At 38.1% G+C, this 23520-nt stretch overlaps 1 protein-coding gene across 1 annotated transcript; it reads left to right on the top strand.

The window, feature by feature from the left end:
* Positions 1–1442: 1442 nt before the first annotated feature.
* On the top strand, positions 1443–1922 carry LOC141637299 (uncharacterized). The gene has a single exon (XM_074446857.1). It carries the CDS (start codon positions 1443–1445, stop codon positions 1920–1922), a length of 480 nt encoding a protein of 159 aa, XP_074302958.1.
* Positions 1923–23520: the final 21598 nt, after the last annotated feature.

Below are 23520 nucleotides of genomic sequence, written 5' to 3'. Positions count from 1 at the left end.
AAAATATTTTACCAATTTATAAATCATATTTATAATAATTCATTCAATTCCGATTGTTTCTTTAAACAATAATTTCATCCGAGTAATGATACAATTCAATTACTCAGACCGTATCTCATTTAATCACATTTTAATTTGATACGTAAATTTTACTTCCAAAATCGTCCGTCAATTTTTCAAATAATTTAATTAACTCGCAACATTATACGATTAATTAAATAGTCAATTAAGAGTATTGCCCTTTAGGTATGACCTAGGGGGTCAACTGATCACCACCGTCACACGACAGTAATGTCAAACTCTAGTCAGCCAATCATTACCGATATATGTTGACCAGTTGACAGTAACAAAATTACTTCCCAATTGTATTCATTAAAATGAGATTTTTAATAATGATATTTAAATCATGTGATCGCACTATTGTTGAGGACACATTTCCCAACAATGAGATGGATTCTCCTCCTAAGCGAGTTTGACATAGAGATTAGAGAGAAAAATGGATTGGCAAATGTGGTGGCCGACCACCTAAGTCGACTACAACTCAATGATCATCAAATGCAACAAATGGGGATAGTTGATGGAAGTTTGCCTCACGAGTCTCTTTATGGTTTGAGAATGACGGAACCATGGTGTGCAAATTTGGTAAACTATATGGTAACAAGGAAGTTTCCACCCTCATTTTCATCAAGTCAAAGAAATAGGATCAAGGCTGATGCTCGATTCTACATATGGGATGACCCGTACCTATGGAAGATGTGCCAAGATCAAGTCATTCGGTGTTGTGTACCGGATGTAGAAATCCCATCTATCCACAAAAATTGCCACGAGTACGCTTGTGGCAGTCACTTTGGGCCTCATAGAACGGCACGGAAGATTCTAGAGTGCGGGTTTTATTGGCCCAAGTTGTTCAAGGATGCTCACATTTTCGTCAATACTTGCGATAGATGCCAACCTTTTGGCAACATCTCACGACAAAACGAAATGCCCCAACAACCGATGCTTTATTTGGAGGTTTTCGATGTGTTGGGGATAGATTTCATGGGGCCATTCCATAATTCCTATGGATTCCTCTACATCCTCTTGGCGGTTGATTATGTGTCTAAGTGGGTGGGGGCCATTCCCACGAAATGTGATGATGCGAAGACGGTGAAAGCATTTGTCAAAAGCAACATATTTTCAAGGTTTGGATTCCCAAAGGCAATTGTTAGTGATAGGGAACTTATTTTTGCAACAAGGTGATCCCGACTTTGCTTCAAAAATATGGTGTGCTCCACAAGGTTTCTACGGTTTATCACCCCCAAACAAACGGCCAAGCGGACGTCTATAACCCGAAGATTAAGAATATCTTGGAAAGAAGGGTCAATCCCGACCGAAAAGATTAGAGCAAGAGGCTTGAAGATGCTCTATGGGCTTATAGAACGGCCTATAAGACCCCAATCGACATGTCTCCATATAGGCTAATTTATGGGAAAGGATGTCACCTCCCCGTAGAATTTGAACACAAAGCCTATTGGGCAATCAAAGCTTTCAACCAACATGTCGATGAGGCGGGATTGCACCGAAAGCTTCAAATTCAGGAATTGGAAGAGCTTAGACAAAATGCTTATGACAATGCTAGCATTTACAAGGAGAAAGCTCGGTCTTGGCATGATAAAATGGTGACAAGAAGAATTTTTGAAGAGGGACAAGATGTTTTGGTGTTCCAAAGTCGTCTCAAGAACTTTCTCGGCAAGCTAAGGTCGAGATGGTATGGACCTTACAAAGTCAAGAAGGTTTTTCCACATGGAGCGGTGGAGGTGGAAAACCCGACTTCGGGAAAAGTGATAAAGGTCAATGGTCAACGGTTGAAGCATTACTTCAACGGAGTGGAGTTGCAAGGTGAAGAGGATCTTCCTTTAGAAGATCCAATTTACAAAGATTAATTCTCAAACAATGACTACGTCGAGCCACCGACACTAAAAATACCGTACAAGTTTGTAAATATTCTCTTTCTAGTTTAGAATTTACCGTTTTCCTAGATTAAATTTACATTCATGTCATTTAAATTACGTACATTTAAATCCTTGTTAAAAAAATTGAATTGCATCAAAAATACATGGAAGTTACTAATTCTCTTGTGGAGATTTGATGGTCTAGTGAGCATGGGAAAACGCGTTGAAAAAGGTCGACTCGGCAATTTGGATGATGAAGGATGATCTAAGTGTGGGGGAGACACCCTTTAGCAAAACAAAGAAAAGCTACAAAGTCAAATTTCAAGCTCACGGGCAGACGCAAACGCAGCCTGCGTCATATGACGCAGCCTGCGTCGTCCTACGCAGGCCTGCGTTGTTTGACGCAGCCTGCGTCTCAGGCTGAACAGTGCTGCTTTCTTTGCTAAAAATACCACGAAATATCAAACTCCCTTCATAATTCTGGAAAACTTTTTCCTTCCTTCCTCAAAACCCTTTTTCCAATTCACCCCGAAATCTCCTAAACTACCTTCAAATCCCACAAATCATCACCTTCAATCCTTTCCCCTTGTCACAAATCACTCCATTTTGTGATTACCACCATCAAATACCTCCCTCTACACACTTTTGACAAAATTTCCCCAAAAACCTCAAGAACCCTAGCTTTTGAAAATCCATTAATTCAAGCTTGAAGTTGGAATTCAAGGGTCCAAGACGGGTTTGGGAGCAACTAAGAGCATCAAGAAGCATTGTTTTGTGGAAATCGGGGAGGTATAACAACCTAACTCCACTTTTAATTTTATGCTCTTTTATTAATCCAAAAATTGCTTTATTTAGTATCTTTATTTGATTTTTGTTGATCTCTTGTTGCTAAGTTTGTTGTTGGAGTTCAAATTTTTCTGGGTGAGGTAGAGGAAATCATCAAACACAAATTTTTCAGAAATTACAAAGTGTGCACACTAACGTGGACATGGGCCACGTCTCGATCTGTGGATTTGGGCCATCTACCAATCCGTAGTCACGGACGACCTGCACGCCAAGCCAATCTGTGGACATGCAGCGGTCTTTTGAAAGCCACGCTCGGCGGCGTAAAGATGCTTTCGACCGTATCGCTTTAAATCGGTCGGTTTCGTCTCGGTAAGGGTCTCGAAACGATTAGAGATGTTCGGAGTCGCCACCAAGCATTTGTGGGATGCCTGGAACCCGTTCGAAATCCACTTTATACCTCGGTCAAATCGAAGCACAAAGCAGCGTTTGACATAGGTACTAAAGATAAGGAAATCGTCCCTCTTTAGCATCCTATCTCTAGAATGACTCTCGTACGCCCTGGATAAGGCCGTCCACTATCCAAAGTTTCTGAGTAAGAGGTGAAGGTACGTATTGGGAAGCCCTTTAATCAGACACCCAATCCCGCCCGCGTTTAGCGGCCTCTACTGATCGATCTTGGTTGGTTGAATGCAAAAGTTGATAAAACGGTTTAAATGCATGAATGCGCATCCAATAATTTTAACCCAATATGTGAGAGCTTTCTAAGTCAGGTTATTTAATCCAAGTATCAAGTATAAGATGTCGAGTTGGATTAATGGTTGATTTGCATGCAAGACGGAAATTAAACATCCATTTACCGTATTAGGTTTAGGGTGCATAACATGATCCATTTGTCTTAGTAAGGCATTTTGCAAATATGGTTTGAACAGTCATCTGATCCATCCTATATCCGGGCTAACCGGAGTCAGGATCGTCCTAGACTAATGCTGGAAGGGAACATGCCCTGTACCAGACAGCTATAAGAGGCGCGAGCCAGCCGGCGGTGTAAGAGGCCTCCCTCTGGTTTTGAAAATGAGAAATGGAGAGCCTGTTTAGGCGCGGGTTAGCCCACGGTTTATGTGCCGTGTTATGGCCTTTTAGAAAACGTTATAAAACGTGTTGAAAATGGGTATTTGAACCTGATTGATTTGAAAGGGTCGTTTAGACCGCGTTTGTTGATTTGAAGAACTAGACTCGAATAATCATCATTATTTGATAACATTCGGTGTTGGGTTCGATTTGACAAACTCGACATGAATAGTTTTGAAAATGATCATGGACTAATTGTTTTAAGTCCAATTGAATATAATTAGTCGATACTCATCATCGTACCCGGGTTAAAATCTGGCATGGTATGTAGAACCAAGGATGACTTTGTGTTGGGGACTAATATGTTTGTTTGAAAATGTGAAGAAGTGAAATAAAAGGCTTTAAAATACCTTCTAAATGTCTTTAACCAAATATTATCACCGAAACACGGATTTAACCGTCATGGTATGAAGAACCAAGGGTGAAAAATGGTTTATGGTTAAAACATGTGAAATGAAGTAAAAAGGTTTCGAAAATACTTGATATGGTAAAAACCGATTAAAAATATGAAAAATGGATTAAGGGAAATGACGAGAACAAACACGGTTGATTTCTGGTCTGAATACCCCATTTAGGCGCGAGCCAGTTGGCGACCTAAGGGGCTTCTGCCTCAGACCAAAAATCAGTTTTGGCTCGTTTATTCCATGTTTTGGTTCATGTTATGCATGTTTTAGCATGTTAGAGTCATGAAACAAATGAAAACATAATAAAAGAGGATTTTTACACCCTCATACTTACATGTTTGGTTATGGCGAGTGACCGACGTAAGTGTAACAACTCGTTTGATCGGAAAAAAACTCGGTTTAAAACCGTTTTGGTAAGTAAAAGAGTGTTTTTAAAAGTTTAGTGATGGTGTAGTGGTCGAAGTGGTCGGTCAAGTGGTTTAATGCACGACGACGGTACCAAACAATGTGTAAGGCTCGTGTTTACGATCGGTAGGTCGTAAATACGCGTCGGATTGTGACTTTAGAAGTCGAGTCGAGAATTTTAAGGGAGAAAAGAGGGGCGGACACTCGCGTAACTCTCAAATGGGTGGCATTTGAGGGGTATTTATAGGAGAATGAGTGTTTGTGTGAGTTTTGAGCGACGTGGCCACCTGGGCTGCTCAAAGAGGCGCGAGCCACGTCGCGGGTCTTCGAGTTGTGTTGTCGCTTTCACAACAAACGCAATCATGATTTATTCTATCCTAGGTTTTGTAGTCACATGTTTGGTACTTGACCATTCATGAATCCGGGAAAACTTAAGGTAGAAGGTTTGAAATGTTTGTTTTTTTGTGGTTGACTCGGTTTGACTCGTTGTTGGAGTCGGGATTTTAATTTTCGAGTCGGTTTTTTGTCCGGTGTCGGTTTTGACTCTAGTTAGTATCATTGCGACCCCGTCGCCGTGCATTAAACACTCCAGGTATTTTTGAAATGTTTTGAGATGTTTTATTTTCGAAATCGTTTTAAGTTTTCCGACATAAAGTTGTACACAAACTGTCGATCAAACGCCGCGATTCCAAAACATGTTGTAGTCCGATAATCATCGGGTGTTTGTTGGAGTCTCGGCGATCTTACGGGTATCTATAGAGCCCCCACTTTGACTGAGGCTTGGACAGGGCGAAAGTCAAAGTAGAGCCCTCAGGTCAATCGAAGATTACAACCTGGAGACCCAAGCGACGTCGAGGCGGCTCGAAAGGATTCGGGCCAAGGACTTGCCGTCGGGAAGGGCGAAGCCAAGGCGACTCGAGGGTACGAGTCAATGACCTATCGTCGGGAACAGTTTAGAGTGTGTCGACTGTCCGTGCGGGTCGTTTAAAGTCTGTTAGACTATGTACAAAGGCTCGCCAGCCATAGGAAGGAGTCATACTTGAGGCATCTTCGGATATGTCCTTGCATGTTTGCGGAAAAACGCTCGCCAGCCAAATGATAAGGAAATGTACCCGAGGCATCTTCGGGATGTGTCCTTGAAATGTTGTGGACAAAGGCTCGCCAGCCAATGGTAAGGAAATGTACCCGTGGCATCTTCGGGATCTGTCCTTGAAAGGTTGCGGACAAAGGCTCGCCAGCCATTGATAGGGTCGGTTAATGGACCATGGGAGTAGCCGCGTCGAATGGGCTTGTTTTGAAAGTAGCGAACTCGTGATGTCGCCGGGGAAATAGTGAGTACGGATTCTCACTATCACCAATTTTGGAATGAGTAGGTTCCGCGAGGAAGCCCCCTGCTGGTATTTGAAGAAAAAGTGAATTTGGGGTCTTTACCATTCGTTGGCTTGAATTTGCAGTGGCGGTTTTGATCGCCGTTTGTTTTAATTTTAAAGGAAAATAGCAAATTTGAGTTTTCTATTGCGTTTGAAGTGACGGTTTATGTGCCGCCGTTGACGTTTGTAAGAAATAGTGAATTTAGAATCTTCACTATTAATTGAAGTGACGGTTTATGTGCCGCCGTTGACATGTGATTGAAAATAGTGAATTTGGAATCTTCACTATTAATTGAAGTGACGGTTTATGTGCCGCCGTTGACATTTGATGGAAATAGTGAATTTGGAATCTTCACTATTGATTGAAGTGACGGTTTATGTGCCGCCGCTTAAAATTTGGAGAAATAGCGGTTTTTGAATTTTCGCTATTATTTTTGAAATCTTGAAAGGAAATGGTGAATTTTGATTTCACCATTATTTTTGAAATTGGAGGTCTTGATCGCCGTTTGCTTGAAACTTTTTGAAAATAGCGAATTTGAATTTTCACAATTTGGTTTTGTTTGTTTTCGAGGAAATGACGACATCCAATATTGTCAACGAAAACTTTGAAGTTTGTTATGGGAAATTGGGCTAAAGCCCAAAATCCGCTGAAAAGCAAAGGGGAGGCCTGGTTTAGGTGCGAGCCATCTGGCGATGGAAGCCGGCTTCCCTTTTTTCTGTTAAAAAGACGCGAGGTTGAGCTGCGGATGATTCATTATTCATCTTCAACCTCAAAATCCCGCAAAATCGCCATTGAAGGACCTTCTAGCTTGCTTTCACTTGTGCCATCGTCAACAAATGTCATCTCAAGTTAAGTATTTCCTCTTGAATCCATTTAAAACAGTTGATCCTTAGCTTGATTGAATTAGGGCGAATTTTGCCCTAAAAAAATCGAATTGGGCGTTTTTGATTGAGCCCATTTCGAGTGAAATTGATGCTTGCATTAGGTTAGAAACCTGTTTAGGAGTATAGTGGTGCTTTTAGTTTGCATTTTGGTCCCCGTTCCCGCTCCCTAGGCTCGAAAAACGTGAGTGAGGCGAGAAACCGTCTCATTTCACAATGCCAAGTTTATTTGCTTGGGTAGTGGGTCCCACTAGGTTGCATTGTAGTTGGGAAAACCCGTATTTGCCATCTAAGGACCTTCGTTGGATGCTTGTGGGCAAAATTGGGTTTTTGCCTTTTACGACGGTCTTACGTCTGACAAAATAAGCGCCTGTTTGGGCTTGAATTGAGTCAGTTTGCCTTGAAATGGACCTTATTGGTATTTTAGGTCACCTTGAGGCGTGATAAAATCACGTTTGCCTTTTTGCGGTCGTTTTTGAATTTTGACCGGTTTGGGCTCAAATTAGCGTATGAATTGCCTTTTTGAGCGGTGGAAAGATAGCCCATTGTGTCGGGAATATAAAATCCCCATTGTGTCGGGAATGTATTTTGGGTTGTATTTTGGGTTGTTGGCGGACCTTGTGGGGGTCTTGAAATGCCGTTTTTGTGGTTTGGACTCATCTTTTGCTTGAAAAGAGGGGCGAGTCGTTTTTGTTTTTTTTTTTTTGCGAATGGTTTGGGGCGGGATTGCCCCTTATTTTCGTATTGCAGGTTGTGTTTTTTTGTTTTTGGATTTATCCATTTCATGCCGTCGTAATGCCGAAATTTCGGCTGCCGTTTTTTGTTTGTTTTTTTTCTTCGCAGGGTATCGTCTGGGACCTATGGGGTCCGTTGTTGAGGTTTTGGAGGAGGAACACGATCCTGGAGGGGCTGTAGCGGCCGAGGAGGCTGCGGTATTCGAGGCGGTTGATGTGAACATTATTTGCGCGCATTTAGTCCCCTAATTTAGCCTATTTTGCATACTTTTATAACATTCTATGGCCATTTTATCCGTCAAAACCTTCCTATTTGCTTTTCTATCTCATTTCATATGTTTTGTAGAAAAGGAGATAATAAGGCGAAAATTCCCGTCCTTCGTGCATATTCGGAAGCTATTTGACAATATTTGATGGACTAGTATGAAGAGGAAGCAAGAACTAAAGACCAATCCCACAAGAATAAAATGGAAGTGAAGGAAAGGGAAGAATAGAAGAGAAAACGAGATGGCACTCCAATCCGTGCGGCTTCTCTAGAATCCGGCCGTCCCCAAACCACAGAAGACGTGCGTCTTCATCCAAATCCGCCCGGCTTCCCCTGCTACAATTCGCCCGTCTTCACTCTAAGACGCACGGATTCCAGCCCAGCACAAATCCGTTTCTTCAAGCTTCAAAGAAAGATGCCCTTCCTTCGAAAAATACCGGCGTCTCCCTGCTCTAAACTAAAAAGTGTAATTACTAATTTAGCCTTAGTTAACCTAATGAATCCCTACTATAAATACCCCATTTGTAGTAATCAAAAGGGAGCTCTCTTAGCTAGAAAATCCTTCTTTAGATTGTACTAGGAGTAGATTAGAATAGATTGCTCATTAATCTTTCCACAAATCTCACATTAATCTCTCCTTAATTATTGTTCAAGTTTATTATTCAAGTTTGTTACTTTTGGGTAATTGAAGATTATTGGGTTATTATTGGAGGATTGACAACCCTTCATCAATCAATCAAGTTTCTTCTATTATTCTTTGCTTTATTATTTGGATCACCTCAAGTTTGGTATAATTCCTTTACCCTTTAATCTTAATTGTTCATTTCTTCATTCTATTATCATGTTTATACTTGTTGTGATGTTTGACACCATTAATGACATGTTTCCCATGATAATGAGTGAGTAGTCTTTTAGCTAGGATTAGTGGGTAATTAGGGGAAACCAACATGGGATTGATTCATGCTTAATCTAATATGTTCACATGATTAAATTGCTTGCTTGTTGTGATGTCAAGTTTATGCACATGTTATGTTTGATGAAATGCTAAGCCTATGAATCCTTGCATTTACAACCATCTCTCATCTACTCAACTTGACTTGTAAGATATAAACCAACTCGAGTCTTGTTAGACCATGCATAGAAGTTGAATAGGAGGAAAGTAAGTCGACTTGTAGGTGTTGTACAATCTAATCGATTCGGCTCCGGGACCCAACTTTTCCTATGAACCATAAGACATAAACCAACTCGGTTCCCCCATAACATTAATTGCTTGCAACTTTGTAAACATGTTTGTATGATCAACACCATGAATCGCCTATGACCCCATGAGATCCTAGCACTTTTAATCATTTGTTTACATCCTTCCTTTTATTGCTTGTTTTACTTTATTACTTGCATTAATCTAGGACACAACTACAAACCCCACCAATTGTGACACTAGCATAAATTGAGATAGATAGACTTAGAACCCAAAGCACAGCGTCCCATGGATCGACCTCGACTTACCGCTAACTAGTTGTTTGTTGAGTATTATAAATGTGTTTGATTGGATGTGACCCGACGACATCACCCCATCAAAATGGCGCCGTTGCCGGGGAACGGTGTTATGTGATTAAGTTCTTACTTGTTTGTCTATTTTAATTGTGCTTTAACTTTGAGGAACTTGTTCCTCAAGGTTCATTTTTACCGTTTTCTTGTAGTTTCCATGTTTGTAGTTGTATCTTTATGTTGGCTATGATGATGACTCAAGACTTGACATATGGAGTATGTGGTGGATCTTTTGAGTATGACTATGGGTATGGGGAGTTTGAGGAGCAAGTCAACACAAACCTACCTTACAAATCATACAATGAAAATCCTAACTACTACCCCAAATTTTCCAACCAAAACACTCACATCCAATATCCACAACAACCACCCACCCATTACCCATTTCATAATGACTTTCAATTGCCACGATACAACCACTTTCACACTTACCCACAACAAAAAGATGAACCCATTCAAAATGTGATTCTCCAAATGATGGGAGATCAACAAAACTTCTTCAAACAAATGCTAAAGGAAAGCCAAAAGAGGGATAATGTTCTTCAAGGCATTATTGCCCAAGGTGAGAAATTGGAGATTCAATTTACCCAATTAAAAGAATCCCAAGCAATCATTTCCCACCGTTCTTTGGACATTGAGCATGAATGTGAATTTGAAGTAGTAACTTTTGATATGGAAAATGAGAAATGGGAAGAGCCAATCTCCTTGAGCTATTGTGACTATGAAAGTGTTGTGTTCAATGAGGAAGACATGAGGTTGAGTAAGCCAAATACTCTCAACCTTTGTGAGTATGAGGGTGTGTCTTTTGAAGTGAATGTTGAGACATTGGAGAAAGAGTTAAATGTAGCCCCCATCTATGATTCGTATGAAGATAGCAACAACGATGATGAGCCTAACGGATGGACTCATAATATCACCTTGCTTGAGGAGCCTATCCTTGAGACATTTGAGATACCCTATCATGAAGAAGAACATCCTTCCTTTATTCCTCGTGAAGACCACTTGACACCTATCATGGAGCCAATGATCATTGTAGAGGATATGGTAGATCTTCTTCAAAAGGCCAAGGTATCATACAAGAGCTACTTGGTGAAAAAGCTCAAAGAGAAAATTGCTCGTGAGGCCACTTGTGAAGATTTGGCGCTCACAATGACAACTCCTAAGGAACTCGATCATCAATGCCATGAAAATTCTCCTTCCTGTTGGAATATGTGTCCTCCGACAATAATGCGATCACGACTGTTGATCATGATGATCACATGTTTAAGTCTCATTATAAAGGATACAATTGGGAAGTAATATTTTACTGTCAACTGGTCCACACATATCGGTAATGATTGGTTGATTAGAGTTTGACATTACTGTCGTGCGACGGTGGTGATCAGTTGATCCCCTAGGTCATACCTATAGGGCAACACTCTTAATTGATCATTTAATTGATCGTATAACGTTACGAGTCAATTAAAATATTTAAAATTGACGGAAGATTTTGGAAGTATTATTTACGTATCTCATTGAAATTTGATTAAATGAGATACGGTCTGAGTAATCGAATTGTTTCATTATTCAGATGAAATTATTGTTTAAGGAAACAATTGAAATTGAATGAATTATTATAAATACAAATTGTTGTGATTTATAAATTGGTAAAATATTTTGGTACAAGTAATTATGAATTACTAAGTCGATTTTTATATATGAAGTATTTTTATTAATACGTTGATTTTTAATATGTTAAAAATACATAACAATTTTATGTAACATATGACATGTGACATAAGACTATTGACAAAAATAAAATGGATTACATTTTACACATATGTACCGAAATTAAGGAGGATTAAGGATAATATTGTGTTTATAATGTGAGTGGTAAACACAATGATTACCTACTAAACTAGCCATGCAACCCTAATGCTCATTGTGAAGAATAACTCTTGCATGCATTGGCTCCCTCCCATGCCCTCTTCCACCCGGTTTTTTGAGATGAAAAACCACTTTGGTTTTTCATATTATTTCACCTAATATACACTAAAATGTAGTTAGTGTATTATTCATTATTCATTCATCTAAAATTTGAGTTTTAGAAAGATAAAAACTCTTCTTTCTCTTCCTTCTCTCTAACCGAAAAATAGAGAGTTCCATAATATTTTTGGGTCAATTTTTCTTACAAAATTAATATTGTCTAGTATTCATAATATTAATTTTAATTAAGAGTGTGCTTTGGGTATTAAGCTTTGGGAGAGATCCTACACTTGGATATTAGTTCTTCCACTAAGGAAAGCACAAGAACAAGAGAGAAAGGAGATCTCTCTTGTGCCCATATAAACCAATATTCCAATGTAAGATAAAGATTTCTTCTTTATATTGTTTATAAGTTTGCATGCATAAGATCACCATTAATTTTATGACAAATTAAAATATAACATATAGGAATATGTTAAGTATATAGATCTACTTTTCCTTCAATCGGTATCAAGAGCCATGGTTGTTTGCATGCAAATCGGTTAAGAATTTTTCCGAGTTATAAGATTAACATATAAAACTTGCATAATTTGTGTTATTATGAAATATCACGAAATTAATTTATGCATGTTAAAATTACAAGTCCTAAAATGTTTTTAGGATATTTTGGTTAATTTATGGATTTTTATTGTTCAATATTATACAATAATGGCATTAAAATATGATTTTATGAATAAAATGTCATTTTCGGACTAAAATTAGCTAAACTTCGAATTTTCCAGTGATTTTTGGATATCTTGTCACATATATTATTTGAGATAACCTGTAAATTTTCATAATTTTTGGACTTCTTGTGCTCGAAAAATGGATTTTTCATTATTTAAATCGGATTTAGATGTAAAATAGGTTAATATGAGATAAATTTCGAATATGGTCATAGAAATTTAGTATGTTGTCACGTGCAATTTTACAAGATTTTTGTAAAATAATAGTCTATATTGAAGTCTTTTTGCATGATTTATGGATTTTTGAAGAAAAATAGCATGAATAGTGACTTCATTAGTGAAATATTAATAAAACATACTCTATGACTAAGGAAAAACATCATATGTTGCATTTTATTATTTGTTTCAGATCTAAAATTGAAAAGTTGATGAATATAATTTTTCTCATGTTTTATGATTATTTTGTTAAAACCGATAAACCGCAACATTGTTTTTCCGGATAAATTTCGAAATTTTTAACCTAAGTTTTTGAACATTATGAGTGTCATGATTTTTTTCCAGAATGTTCATGAGTTTAAATATTGAATTTTGAATTTATTTGAAATTTTGTGATTTATTTGAAGTTTTAAGCTTATTTTTGTAATTTAGGTCCATTAATGAACAATTTTAGAAATATGAGTTAATTATGGTCAAATAATTAGTGAAGACTAAATTTTGAGTCCTAAGAGGTTAGGGTAATTAACTTATGCATAAATATGAATTTATGTAATTTTTGTGATTATAAAATGTTGAAATCACGCAAATCCGTAAAAATCGAGTAATATACGATATTGGCTACTTAAAGGCGATTTAGCATAAATTTGGGCATGTTCATACATATTATAATTCTGCATTTTCTTTATGATTGTCATAATTTTAATTTATGTAATTTTGAATTATGTAATTTTTACTTAGTATGGCCTTAGTTTTTAATTGGTATTACCCGAAATGTATGGGAATATCGATTCGGTTGTAATTTATTGTGATCTCGTGTCACCGTTTTGTAATTTAATAGATTTATTTTATTTTAGTTACAAATGTATAATAGGAAATTATGTAATTTATTATGTAATTTTATTCATTTCGGAGTTCCCAAAGACGGATTTCCTAAATATGGCGATACATAAAGACGGTGTTACCTCGAGATGCGTGCCACAACCGAAGTTCATGGGACCAATGGAGTTGGTTTCCGAATATGTAATAGTTAAATAGTTTTTCTATTTTAGGAAGGCCATACTAGGATTTTATTTTTTATGCTTTGCATTTTATTTATATGTCACATGCATCGCTAAATCGCCATAACTAAAACATGCATCCTCATCTAATGGATTTCATCGACCGTGTCAATTAAAATTATCGTAGTTCACCGCTTTAGTTCACTTAAAACGTGATAGATAATAAATTGACATGACCTCTCGCTAAAACAATCAATTGAGACATAGCCTTACCAAATAGTAGAAACCATGAAAACCTATTTCGTGAGGGAGTGCACTCGGCCATACCGGGGTACAAACCTTGTTACGTAGGGGAAGTGGGTGATGAATGTCTATCCACCGAATTTATATTAATAAGGGGTATTTCGGCACACCGTGCCCTAAGTTGATATGAGTTTGGATTATGGACACATTTATTCGAAATTTGGGTTGTACTCAACGAAAGTATTCACGACGATTTCCGGATGTGTTTCGGGCTAAAGATAAATATTAATGTAAATTTTATCGACCAAGAGTTCTAAAAGTAGAATCGATTAAAAGGTTAATCCACCAAGTTATGTTAACAAAGGGTATTTCGGCACACCGTGCCCTAAGTTAGTATGAATTTGGGTCTTGGAATCATTTATCTAGTTGGGTAGAGGTCACTAGAAAAATGCATAAAACTTGTTTAAATTATAAATTTTTACGAGTATTATTATTAAAACGACAATTGTTTTACTCCTTCTATTTTGTTTTGTAGACCACTTCTTTTTCTCATAACAAATGGCAACACCAACCCCTAACGCCACGCCTCTCGCTAATTCATCATGGCTCCGATCCTTCATGGATCGATGTAAACTTGAAAAGAATGGGTCAAATTTCTCCGATTGGGATGCCCAACTCAAATTAGCCGCCTAAGGTGACGACAAGCTTCGTTACCTAACCGAGGCCTCTCCACCCGAACCTACTACTAGGTCGACCGCCGCCACTAGGGAAGCATATGAGGCTTACCATAAGGAGTCCGCCGCAATGAAACACGTATTGATCTTTGCGATGGAGGCGGATCTCCAAAGGAGAGCCTTTAAAATGGGCACCGCTAATGAGATTTACTCCAAGCTTGTGACAATGTTTTCACAAACTCCGCGGATCGTCCAATATGAGGCGGCCGCGGCATTCTTTGATCTCGACTTCAAAGAGGGCCAAAAGGTTAGCCCTCATGTGCTCAAACTTATGGAGCTTGTCGAGACCTTGAAAATTCAAAAGGTTGAAATCCCCAAAGAACTCATTGTAGATAGGATTCTACACTCCTTGTCCAAAGTCAAAGCATATGTTCAATTCCGGGTGAATTTTAACATGCAAGACAAGGATGTGTCTCTTGAAGAATTGCACAAGTTACTTGTGCAAGCCGAGAGGGACATGGGGTTAAATGTGAACCCTGCAAAGGATGTGCTTAACATAAGCACTAAGAGCAAGGGGAAGTTCAAGAAGAATGGGAGGAAGGGTAAGAAGCAAACTCCCACTTTCACCAAAGCTAAGGCTAATGATGCTAGCACTTCAAAAATCAAGAAGGGTCCTCTTGATAAATGCCATTATTGTAATGGTATGGGACATTGGAAAAGAAATTGTTCCAAATACCTTGGTGATATTAAGGCTGGAAAGATCACTCCAGTAGGTAAATGACTATCCCTTCTTTTATGTTTCTAATTCAACTATGGTATTATGATACAAAGTTGTGATAATGTATCTCCCTTTTTATTGTAAATAGGGCCTCCACCAAACAAAGACAAGGGAAAGGAAAAGCAAGCATGAGAAACCATCAAGAAGCTAGGAATAGCTTTCATGGAGCTTTGCTTTTTATTGTCTTATTTTATTCATGTTTTGAATTTTAGAACCTTTAAGTTTCCATGTTCGACATGAAAAGGTGTTTTGGATAATTGGTTGTATTTTGGATAATGGTGGCTTGGTTTGCAACCCAAGTCACCCGTTTTATCATTTTATCCTTTGTTCTAAAATTCGTATTTAAATGCTTGTTCTTAGAAACATATAACTTAAAGTGATCTACATGCTTAAGGCTTGTGTATGATCATTTACAAAGTGATTTTGAGTCTATGAACTCTCTTAAAGGAATGTCAATCACCAAGTACACTTACGAAATCTAAAACTATTAGTCAATCTATGAGATATTTCTCCTTATACTTCAACATCATTATTTGTGTCTCATATGCTATCTTTGAATCTCTAGTGTATTTATTCTAAAGATAGAGTGGGAGAAAAATGAGGACACAACACACGAGGCAAGATAAATTTGTGTACTTGTGTAAATGAGATCTACGCAAGAGAGAATGAAGGTAAATCTATTCACATAGTATACCCAAATAGATGAGATCTATGGTCTCAAGTAAGTTCTATATGACTTAAGAGACCAAGTGATGTAATCATAAGAGTATGTTCTCAAGATAACTACACGAGGAGACCGAAAGAAAGTTTTGGAACAAAATGACTAATATAAAGTCTTAACAAGAGTTTTGACTAGTTTATGAAAAATTTTGACCAATAGTTTCAACCTTGATATTTACTTAAGAGCCTAAATGAATCAAAGTAACATCCTAGTAATAAGCGATATTTATGACTAGAGTTTGTAAGGATTGATATACCGATATCCTCAATTGCTAAAGGTTAAACCATGCAAAAGTCATTACTTAATTTCATTATGAAAATGAATTGGTTAAACCTCCTTCTAAAAGGGATATTTTGAAGGACGTATATTAGATATTACTTATATTTAATAAATGACATTGCCACACATCATTATGACATGAATGTGTTAGAGATTTAAAATCTATTTCCATAAGGTTAAGATGAGACCTCTTCGAAATAGGAATTTTGAAAGGATATGATGGGAACATATATGGTTTCATCTTAATAACTTTGCAAAGCAACATACATTCCAATTTTGAAATGTTTTCAATTGAGTAATCAATTTCAAAACATGTGGAATTAAGTGGGAGTTTAGAAATTATCATGTGAAGACATGGAATTTAGTGGGAGCTATCATCCTTTGAATGTTTACAACTCATTACTCATTAGGAATGACGAGCTAATATCTTCTTTCACAAAGAAGTATTTGAGTTTTCAATTCTGGATGAATATGGACTATGATGAATCCAATTACATCAAAAGATATTGGATTAGTATTTAGAAATACACATCGTATCAACATACACATAGGTTATTCATGTAAGTGAAAATGGAATTGCCATTAGCAGTTATGGTCGTTCATTGAACCTAAGAACGGTTGATCTCATGATTATTAGTAACTAATGTTTCCGCCATTAGAATAATCATGCGCATGTCCAATGGTGAATCATATGTATGAGAACATGATGATTGTCAAGCCATACAAAAAACGTCATGAATTCTCGAGGAGAATCCGATGAGCGATTTCAGTGTTTGACAGAATACTCTGTTATTTGTCAAGAGGTTGCACATATTATAGAGAATCCGAACACACGTAAAGATTTATGAAAATCCTATACTTTTCAAGCCAAAAGGAGAAATAGGAAGTTTGGAAAGATACTTAGTTGAAGTAAGAAGTTACTCAAAACTAATCTTTCCTAATATGCTAGGACTTGTGAGAAGTGCTAGGCTAATCATCTTGACAAATTGTTGCAAGACTCTACAAAACATATATCTAGTGCATTTTGTGTGGATGGAGTACTTGATCAGTACAAGTTATATCATTCACCACAAATTCGTTCGTTATGTGATAACCGATAACGAAGTTCCTTCAAGATAAAGAACCGAAACCAAGGTCGGGAACCTTGATGTGTACTTGGTAAGGTTCATGCTATGAGTGATAACATGAATATAAAGGATAATACGATTAAGAAGTTTGAACACATGTACACGTAACATGTTAAACTTCTATTGCAATCAACGAGTGTTTACACACTTACGATATCCATCACAAGGTTGTAATATGGTATTGACTACCCAAGTGTGATGTCGACATTTGTCGTTTGAGTTATTATTAACTCACCTTATACTTTGTTACATCCAACGGGTTGTAGAGACAATTAAACCCCGTTTAAGTGAACACAGATTAGCACTCTATATGCCCATAGTTACTTGTTTGAGGTGACGTCTCGAAGTGACTAGAGTGTGATGCGATTGATGGCAAGTTCAAGTGCCATAGAGTCATGTGAGATGACTAGTCGATCACATAGGCAGACTGTTAGGAACATTTTGTCGGGCCTTATGACCGCTTATAGAGTTCTGGCAAATTTATATAGCCTGGTCGTTGCGAGAGCTGCTATAGTATTCAAATGAGTCGATTCTTTTGACTAAAGACTATTCGCCTAAGATGGCACAGTTTCAGATTAACTTTGATTTGTGTTACTACAACCTTCGTAAATGAGGTCAAATGGGCATATTTTGGGTTATGATGGCTGTGGCTAGTTGAAGGGAATGAGTGCGATAGGAATTGTCCACCCCTAGTCAGGGTTATAACAATATCTCAGGGCCACTCGAGGAGTAATGAACTGGAAATGCGTGGCCACGCTCGGAATGTATCCATGGTGGATAAATCCGGTCAATAAGTTATTCTCCAGATCGAGGAAACCACTCTCGATATGATCACTTGCAAGTACGACCTGAAAGACACCTTGCATTGAGTGGGAGATAGTAATAGGACAAGAGAATTGGTGACGCACACTTGTTGAGGACAAGTGGGAGATTGTTGGAATATGTGTCCTCCGACAATAATGCGATCACGACTGTTGATCATGACGATCACATGTTTAAGTCTCATTATAAAGGATACAATTGGGATGTAATATTTTAATGTCAACTGGTCCACACATATCGGTAATGATTGGCTGACTAGAATTTGACATTACTGTCGTGCGACGGTGGTGATCAGTTGATCCCCTAGGTCATACCTATAGGGCAACACTCTTAATTGATCATTTAATTGATCGTATAACGTTAAGAGTCAATTAAAATATTTAAAATTGACGGAAGATTTTGGAAGTATTATTTACGTATCTCATTGAAATTTGATTAAATGAGATACGGTTTGAGTAATCGAATTGTTTCATTATTCAGATGAAATTATTGTTTAAGGAAACAATTGAAATTGAATGAATTATTATAAATACAAATTGTTGTGATTTATAAATTGGTAAAATATTTTGGTACAAGTAATTATGAATTACTAACTCGATTTTTATATATGACGTATTTTTATTAATACGTTGATTTTTAATATGTTAAAAATACATAACAATTTTATGTAACATATGACATGTGACATAAGACAAATTGACAAAAATAAAATGGATTCCATTTTACACATATGTACCGAAATTAAGGAGGATTAAGGATAATATTGTGTTTATAATGTGAGTGGTAAACACAATGATTACCTACTAAACTAGCCATGAAACCCTAATGCTCATTGTGAAGAACAACTCTTGCATGCATTGGCTCCCTCCCATGCCCTCTTCCACCCGGTTTTTTGAGATGAAAAACCACTTTGGTTTTTCATCTTATTTCACCTAATATACACTAAAATGTAGTTAGTGTATTATTCATTATTCATTCATCTAAAATTTGAGTTTTAGAAAGATAAAAACTCTTCTTTCTCTTCCTTCTCTCTAACCGAAAAATAGAGAGTTCCATAATATTTTTGGGTCAATTTTTCTTACAAAATTAATATTGTCTAGTATTCATAATATTAATTTTAATTAAGAGTGTGCTTTGGGTATTAAGCTTTGGGAGAGATCCTACACTTGGATCTTAGTTCTTCCACTAAGGAAAGCACAAGAACAAGAGAGAAAGGAGATCTCTCTTGTGCCCATATAAACCAATATTCCAATGTAAGATAAAGATTTCTTCTTTATATTGTTTATAAGTTTGCATGCATAAGATCACCATTAATTTTATGACAAATTAAAATATAACATATAGGAATATGTTAAGTATATAGATCTACTTTTCCTTCACTTCCACCTTGGAAGGATTGAAAAATCAAAATGATATCATCATCACCGAAAGTGAAAGAGAAGGTGGTAAGTGGAAGTCTCCGGATGAAAATGAACCATACTTCATACCTAGTGTTTATAAGAATCATGGGCTTATTGGTTTGAAACATCGGGAAAGCTCTAGTGCCAAGGACAAGGTGAAAGAAAGAACTTATGGCAAACTTCCTTGGCCAAATTTCACCTTCAAGTGGAGCAACCCATACTTATGCTTATCTGGAGCTTGTTCACAAGCTTTCGATCTCCTTCTAAGAGCCTTGAGCTCTATGGATAAGAACTTCTACGATTTGAACTAGTTTGGTGGAGTCCTATCTCAAACCACCATTTGTAATATATTTCTTGGACCCTTCTACTTTGTATAATATTGTACATTATTGCATTTGCATTTAATTTCTTGCATGAGAGTGGTGAGAGAGAGAGTCATCTTACATTTTTAATGAGCTAATTTCAGAAAAAGATAAGGAGGAATGGAAAATCGGTGAAAGGGTATGTTATTGCAAGGAAAAGAAAAGAAAAAGAAGAAAAGGGAGCTCAAGACGCCCGTCCCGAGGCCTGGACGCCCGTCCAGGACCCACGTCAGAAGAATGGTTGGCACTGTAGCAGAAGACGGACGGATTCTTCACAAGCCGCCCGTCCTGGAGAAAGACGTCCGTATTCTTCGTGGGACGCTCGGCCCGTATGTCACCTAAAAACAAGATTTTGCGCTGCACCAGAAAACGGGCGGATTTAATCCAAGATGCCCGTCCCGACCAAGACGCCCGTCCTAAGTCCCAAGACGCCCGTCTTCTTCCTACTCTCAACTGGGAAAAATCCCTGCATCAGAATCCGCCCGGATTCAGGCCAATACGCCCGTCCTCTATTCTCACGAGACGCCCGTCCCAAAAAGAATCCGCCCGGATTGTCCCTTTTTCTCCGATAAACCCGACAGGGCCCACCCTTATCCGCTCGGATTCCCCCTTTCTTCTATATAATCACCCCCTTTCTCCCTCATTTCTTCACCTTATCAAACCCTAAAACACTCATCCCCATCCTCAAAATCACACCCCTCCTCAAAAACATTCACTTCCACCCACATCAAAATGGCGCCATTGATGAACCTCAAGGGAAAGGCCAAGAAATTGGTTGAATCCACCGGAAAGAAACGCAAGGGATCAACCTCTTCAATGCCACGGGAGGTAGTGCTACCAAGGAACTCCCAACCCATAATGAGGGGAGGAATTGAACAACTTGACTACTTCCAAGAGGTTCTATTTTAATCCGATGACCACCGCAAGAACTTCGTCAAATTACTAGGTAAGAACTACGAACCCACTCAATTCGTAGATACTAGGGTGTTGGAAATCCTTAAGATAAGGTACCCTACCGAGATGTTCTTTAATGGTCTTGGCATTGGGAAACTTTTCCATGCCCATGAGGAGACGTACCTTAGTCTCACCCTTGAATTCTTGAGTAGCCTTCGCATTGTAACGAATACCCACACCAATGTGGGCATGGGGTTTAGGTTGTGCAACCTAGACCATCATCTTTCACTCGAGGAATTCGCCTACATTTTCGGTCTTGAAGTGCCCACCAATTATACCGAAAAACCCGATAATTTCGGTGTGGACCTTCTTTGGAAGGTTATCTCTGGGAGGGATTTTATCCATCCAAAGCAATACTATACCTTCGCCATCCAACATCCGGTGATTCGATTCACCGAACGCTTTGTGGCCGGTATCATCAACGGGAGGTACGAACAAGATAGGTGTACTCTCATCGATTTAACCTTTCTTGAATCCTATTTGAATGTTCGAGCAGTGAGGCGTTATAGCTTCAATACGCCACTTGAGATACTTAATAGGTTCAACGATTTTGCTCAAGGAACCACTCAACTCAAGACCTTCGTGATGGGAGGTCTAATTACTATTTTGGCCCACCACCTTTGTCCCGGGTTCAATGCCCAAGGGACCTATACTCCTCTTGAGGGGAGGACTTTGATTGATGAGCATACCATCTTCAACCATCACCGATGGTGTAACTACACTCGAGACGGGAGTGTAGAGTGGCACACCAAAGGATGCACTTCAATGATCCTTGAAGGTTGGAAGATACCGGGCATTGAGCCCATATTCGCCTCCACCAAGCTACCTCCTTGATATCCAAATTCTTGACAATCCCCCTCAAAGAGAAGAGCCGCACCGCCAAATACCTCGTGGAGCACCGGTAAGGCCTATTCGCCCACCTTCCTATGTACCTATCCCACCATACCCTACCCCATATACCGAGTTTAGGCCGGCAATCCCCAATACCCCGGGAATTAATGATTTGATGGCACTCATGAATAGAGTGGACCTCGAGGTACATGAAGGGAGGGTCAACAACTACTTGGCCCTTTACCCCCAATACTATAACATGGCTCAACAAGGGTATATTGACCCCAATGGTCCTAAGCCTTCTTCGGCACAACCGGAGCTCTTGTTCGCTAATCAAGGGAACCAAGCTTTGGATCACGACGGGGGAGGGCATTCTAGCCAAGGTGGAGGGTACTCGGGTCAAGGGGGAGAATTTGACCAAGGAGGGTATTGGGGTCAAGCAAGCGGGTATGACCAAGCCGGGAGTTCTCATCGTTATGGCTATGATCAAGATGAGGATGACGAGTGAAAGAGGCCTACCTCACCACTTCCATGTGTATGATACCCATCTCTCCCTCTCTCTTTTGTATATACATTGCATTTAGTGTAGTTTTCGCATGCATTTGCATCATATTTCATTTGTATTAGTTAGCTCATATAGTATAGTTTGCATTGTAATACATATCACATGATTAGATTATTTTGCATTGTAATATATCTCACATGATTCATGTAGATAGTTGCATATAGACTAAAATTCATGCATAGCCACTAATGACCAAACCTATTCCTTTTCTATACTAGAAATAGTGTTTAAATCGGTTTGGAGAGGTTTGATCATAGGTGACTCAAGCACTAATCATGCATCATATAGTATAGTATAGATTGCATTCATTTGTTATATATCTCATAGAGAATTGCATTTAGTTAGAGCATGCATTCATTCATTCATATCATTGCATAAATTTAAAAATCCAAAAACATGTACTTTTTTTTTCATTCCTACTCCTACATGTACATTGAGGACAATGTCCAAAATAAAGTGGGGGATGGGAATTTATATTCCAAAAATACAAAAAAATTGAAAATTTTTCAAAAATACAAAAACATGTCTTTTTGTCTCATAAAAACAAAAACCATAAAAATTTGAAAAATTGAAAAACCAAAAACATGTTCATTTCCTTTTAGTGTAGTCTTGTATATATTGTTTTGTATATATTATGTTTGTCTATCCTTTTTCACATTAATCGACTACGCCACATCCGAGACATGAGGATATTGAAGACCGCATGGTATGATCTTTCCAATCTCCTTTTTCCTCTTTATGTTAATGACTATGTGGCTTTATTTTGATTGATGCGGTATAATAATGTGAACTTAGGACTTGCATTTAGTTTATATGTCATATTAGTTGATAGAATCACTTGCATTAGAATGTATATAATAGTTGCATCATGGCATATAGTTGCATTTAGATGAAATATTTTGAAAAGTGCCTAATTGAGAACTTTGACAAGAGCAACTAAGCCATTACAAATACTTTTTCAACTCAAGACTTTGCCTACTAGAATGGTTGTAAAACACCCTAGGTTGTATCATACTAGTGTCTTTTGACCCATGACCCAAAGCCTAGTCAAGGGTTTGCATGTGAGTCACCTATCCAACCCCGTGATGCGATGTGGACTTGGTTAACTTGTCTAGGTGACCTTGATTGACCTTGTGGTAAGGCAACCCAAAAATACTTTCTATCAATAAGTTTGAAGTGCTTATTTCGAAAATTTTGTTATGTGGAAGTAATTTATTGCCAAGGAAACCTCAAATGTTATGAAATGTTGAAATGTTGAGAAATTTAGTTGTTTTGATGGAGGCGTAGCACTTCGATGTGCTTTGGAGAGGGATCCATTGAATTGGGCCCCCACACGGTTGTGAATTCGACCGCCGAGAGACAGAGTGACTATCACCCCGAAAAGCTATTGTCTAGAGGTTAACCGGT

Source organism: Silene latifolia, unplaced genomic scaffold, assembly GCF_048544455.1.
Source record: "Silene latifolia isolate original U9 population unplaced genomic scaffold, ASM4854445v1 chrun_scaffold_16, whole genome shotgun sequence".
Lineage (NCBI taxonomy): Eukaryota > Viridiplantae > Streptophyta > Magnoliopsida > Caryophyllales > Caryophyllaceae > Silene > Silene latifolia.
The sequence above is the reverse complement of the archived record's forward strand: the minus strand, read 5'-3'. Positions and strand labels throughout refer to the sequence as shown.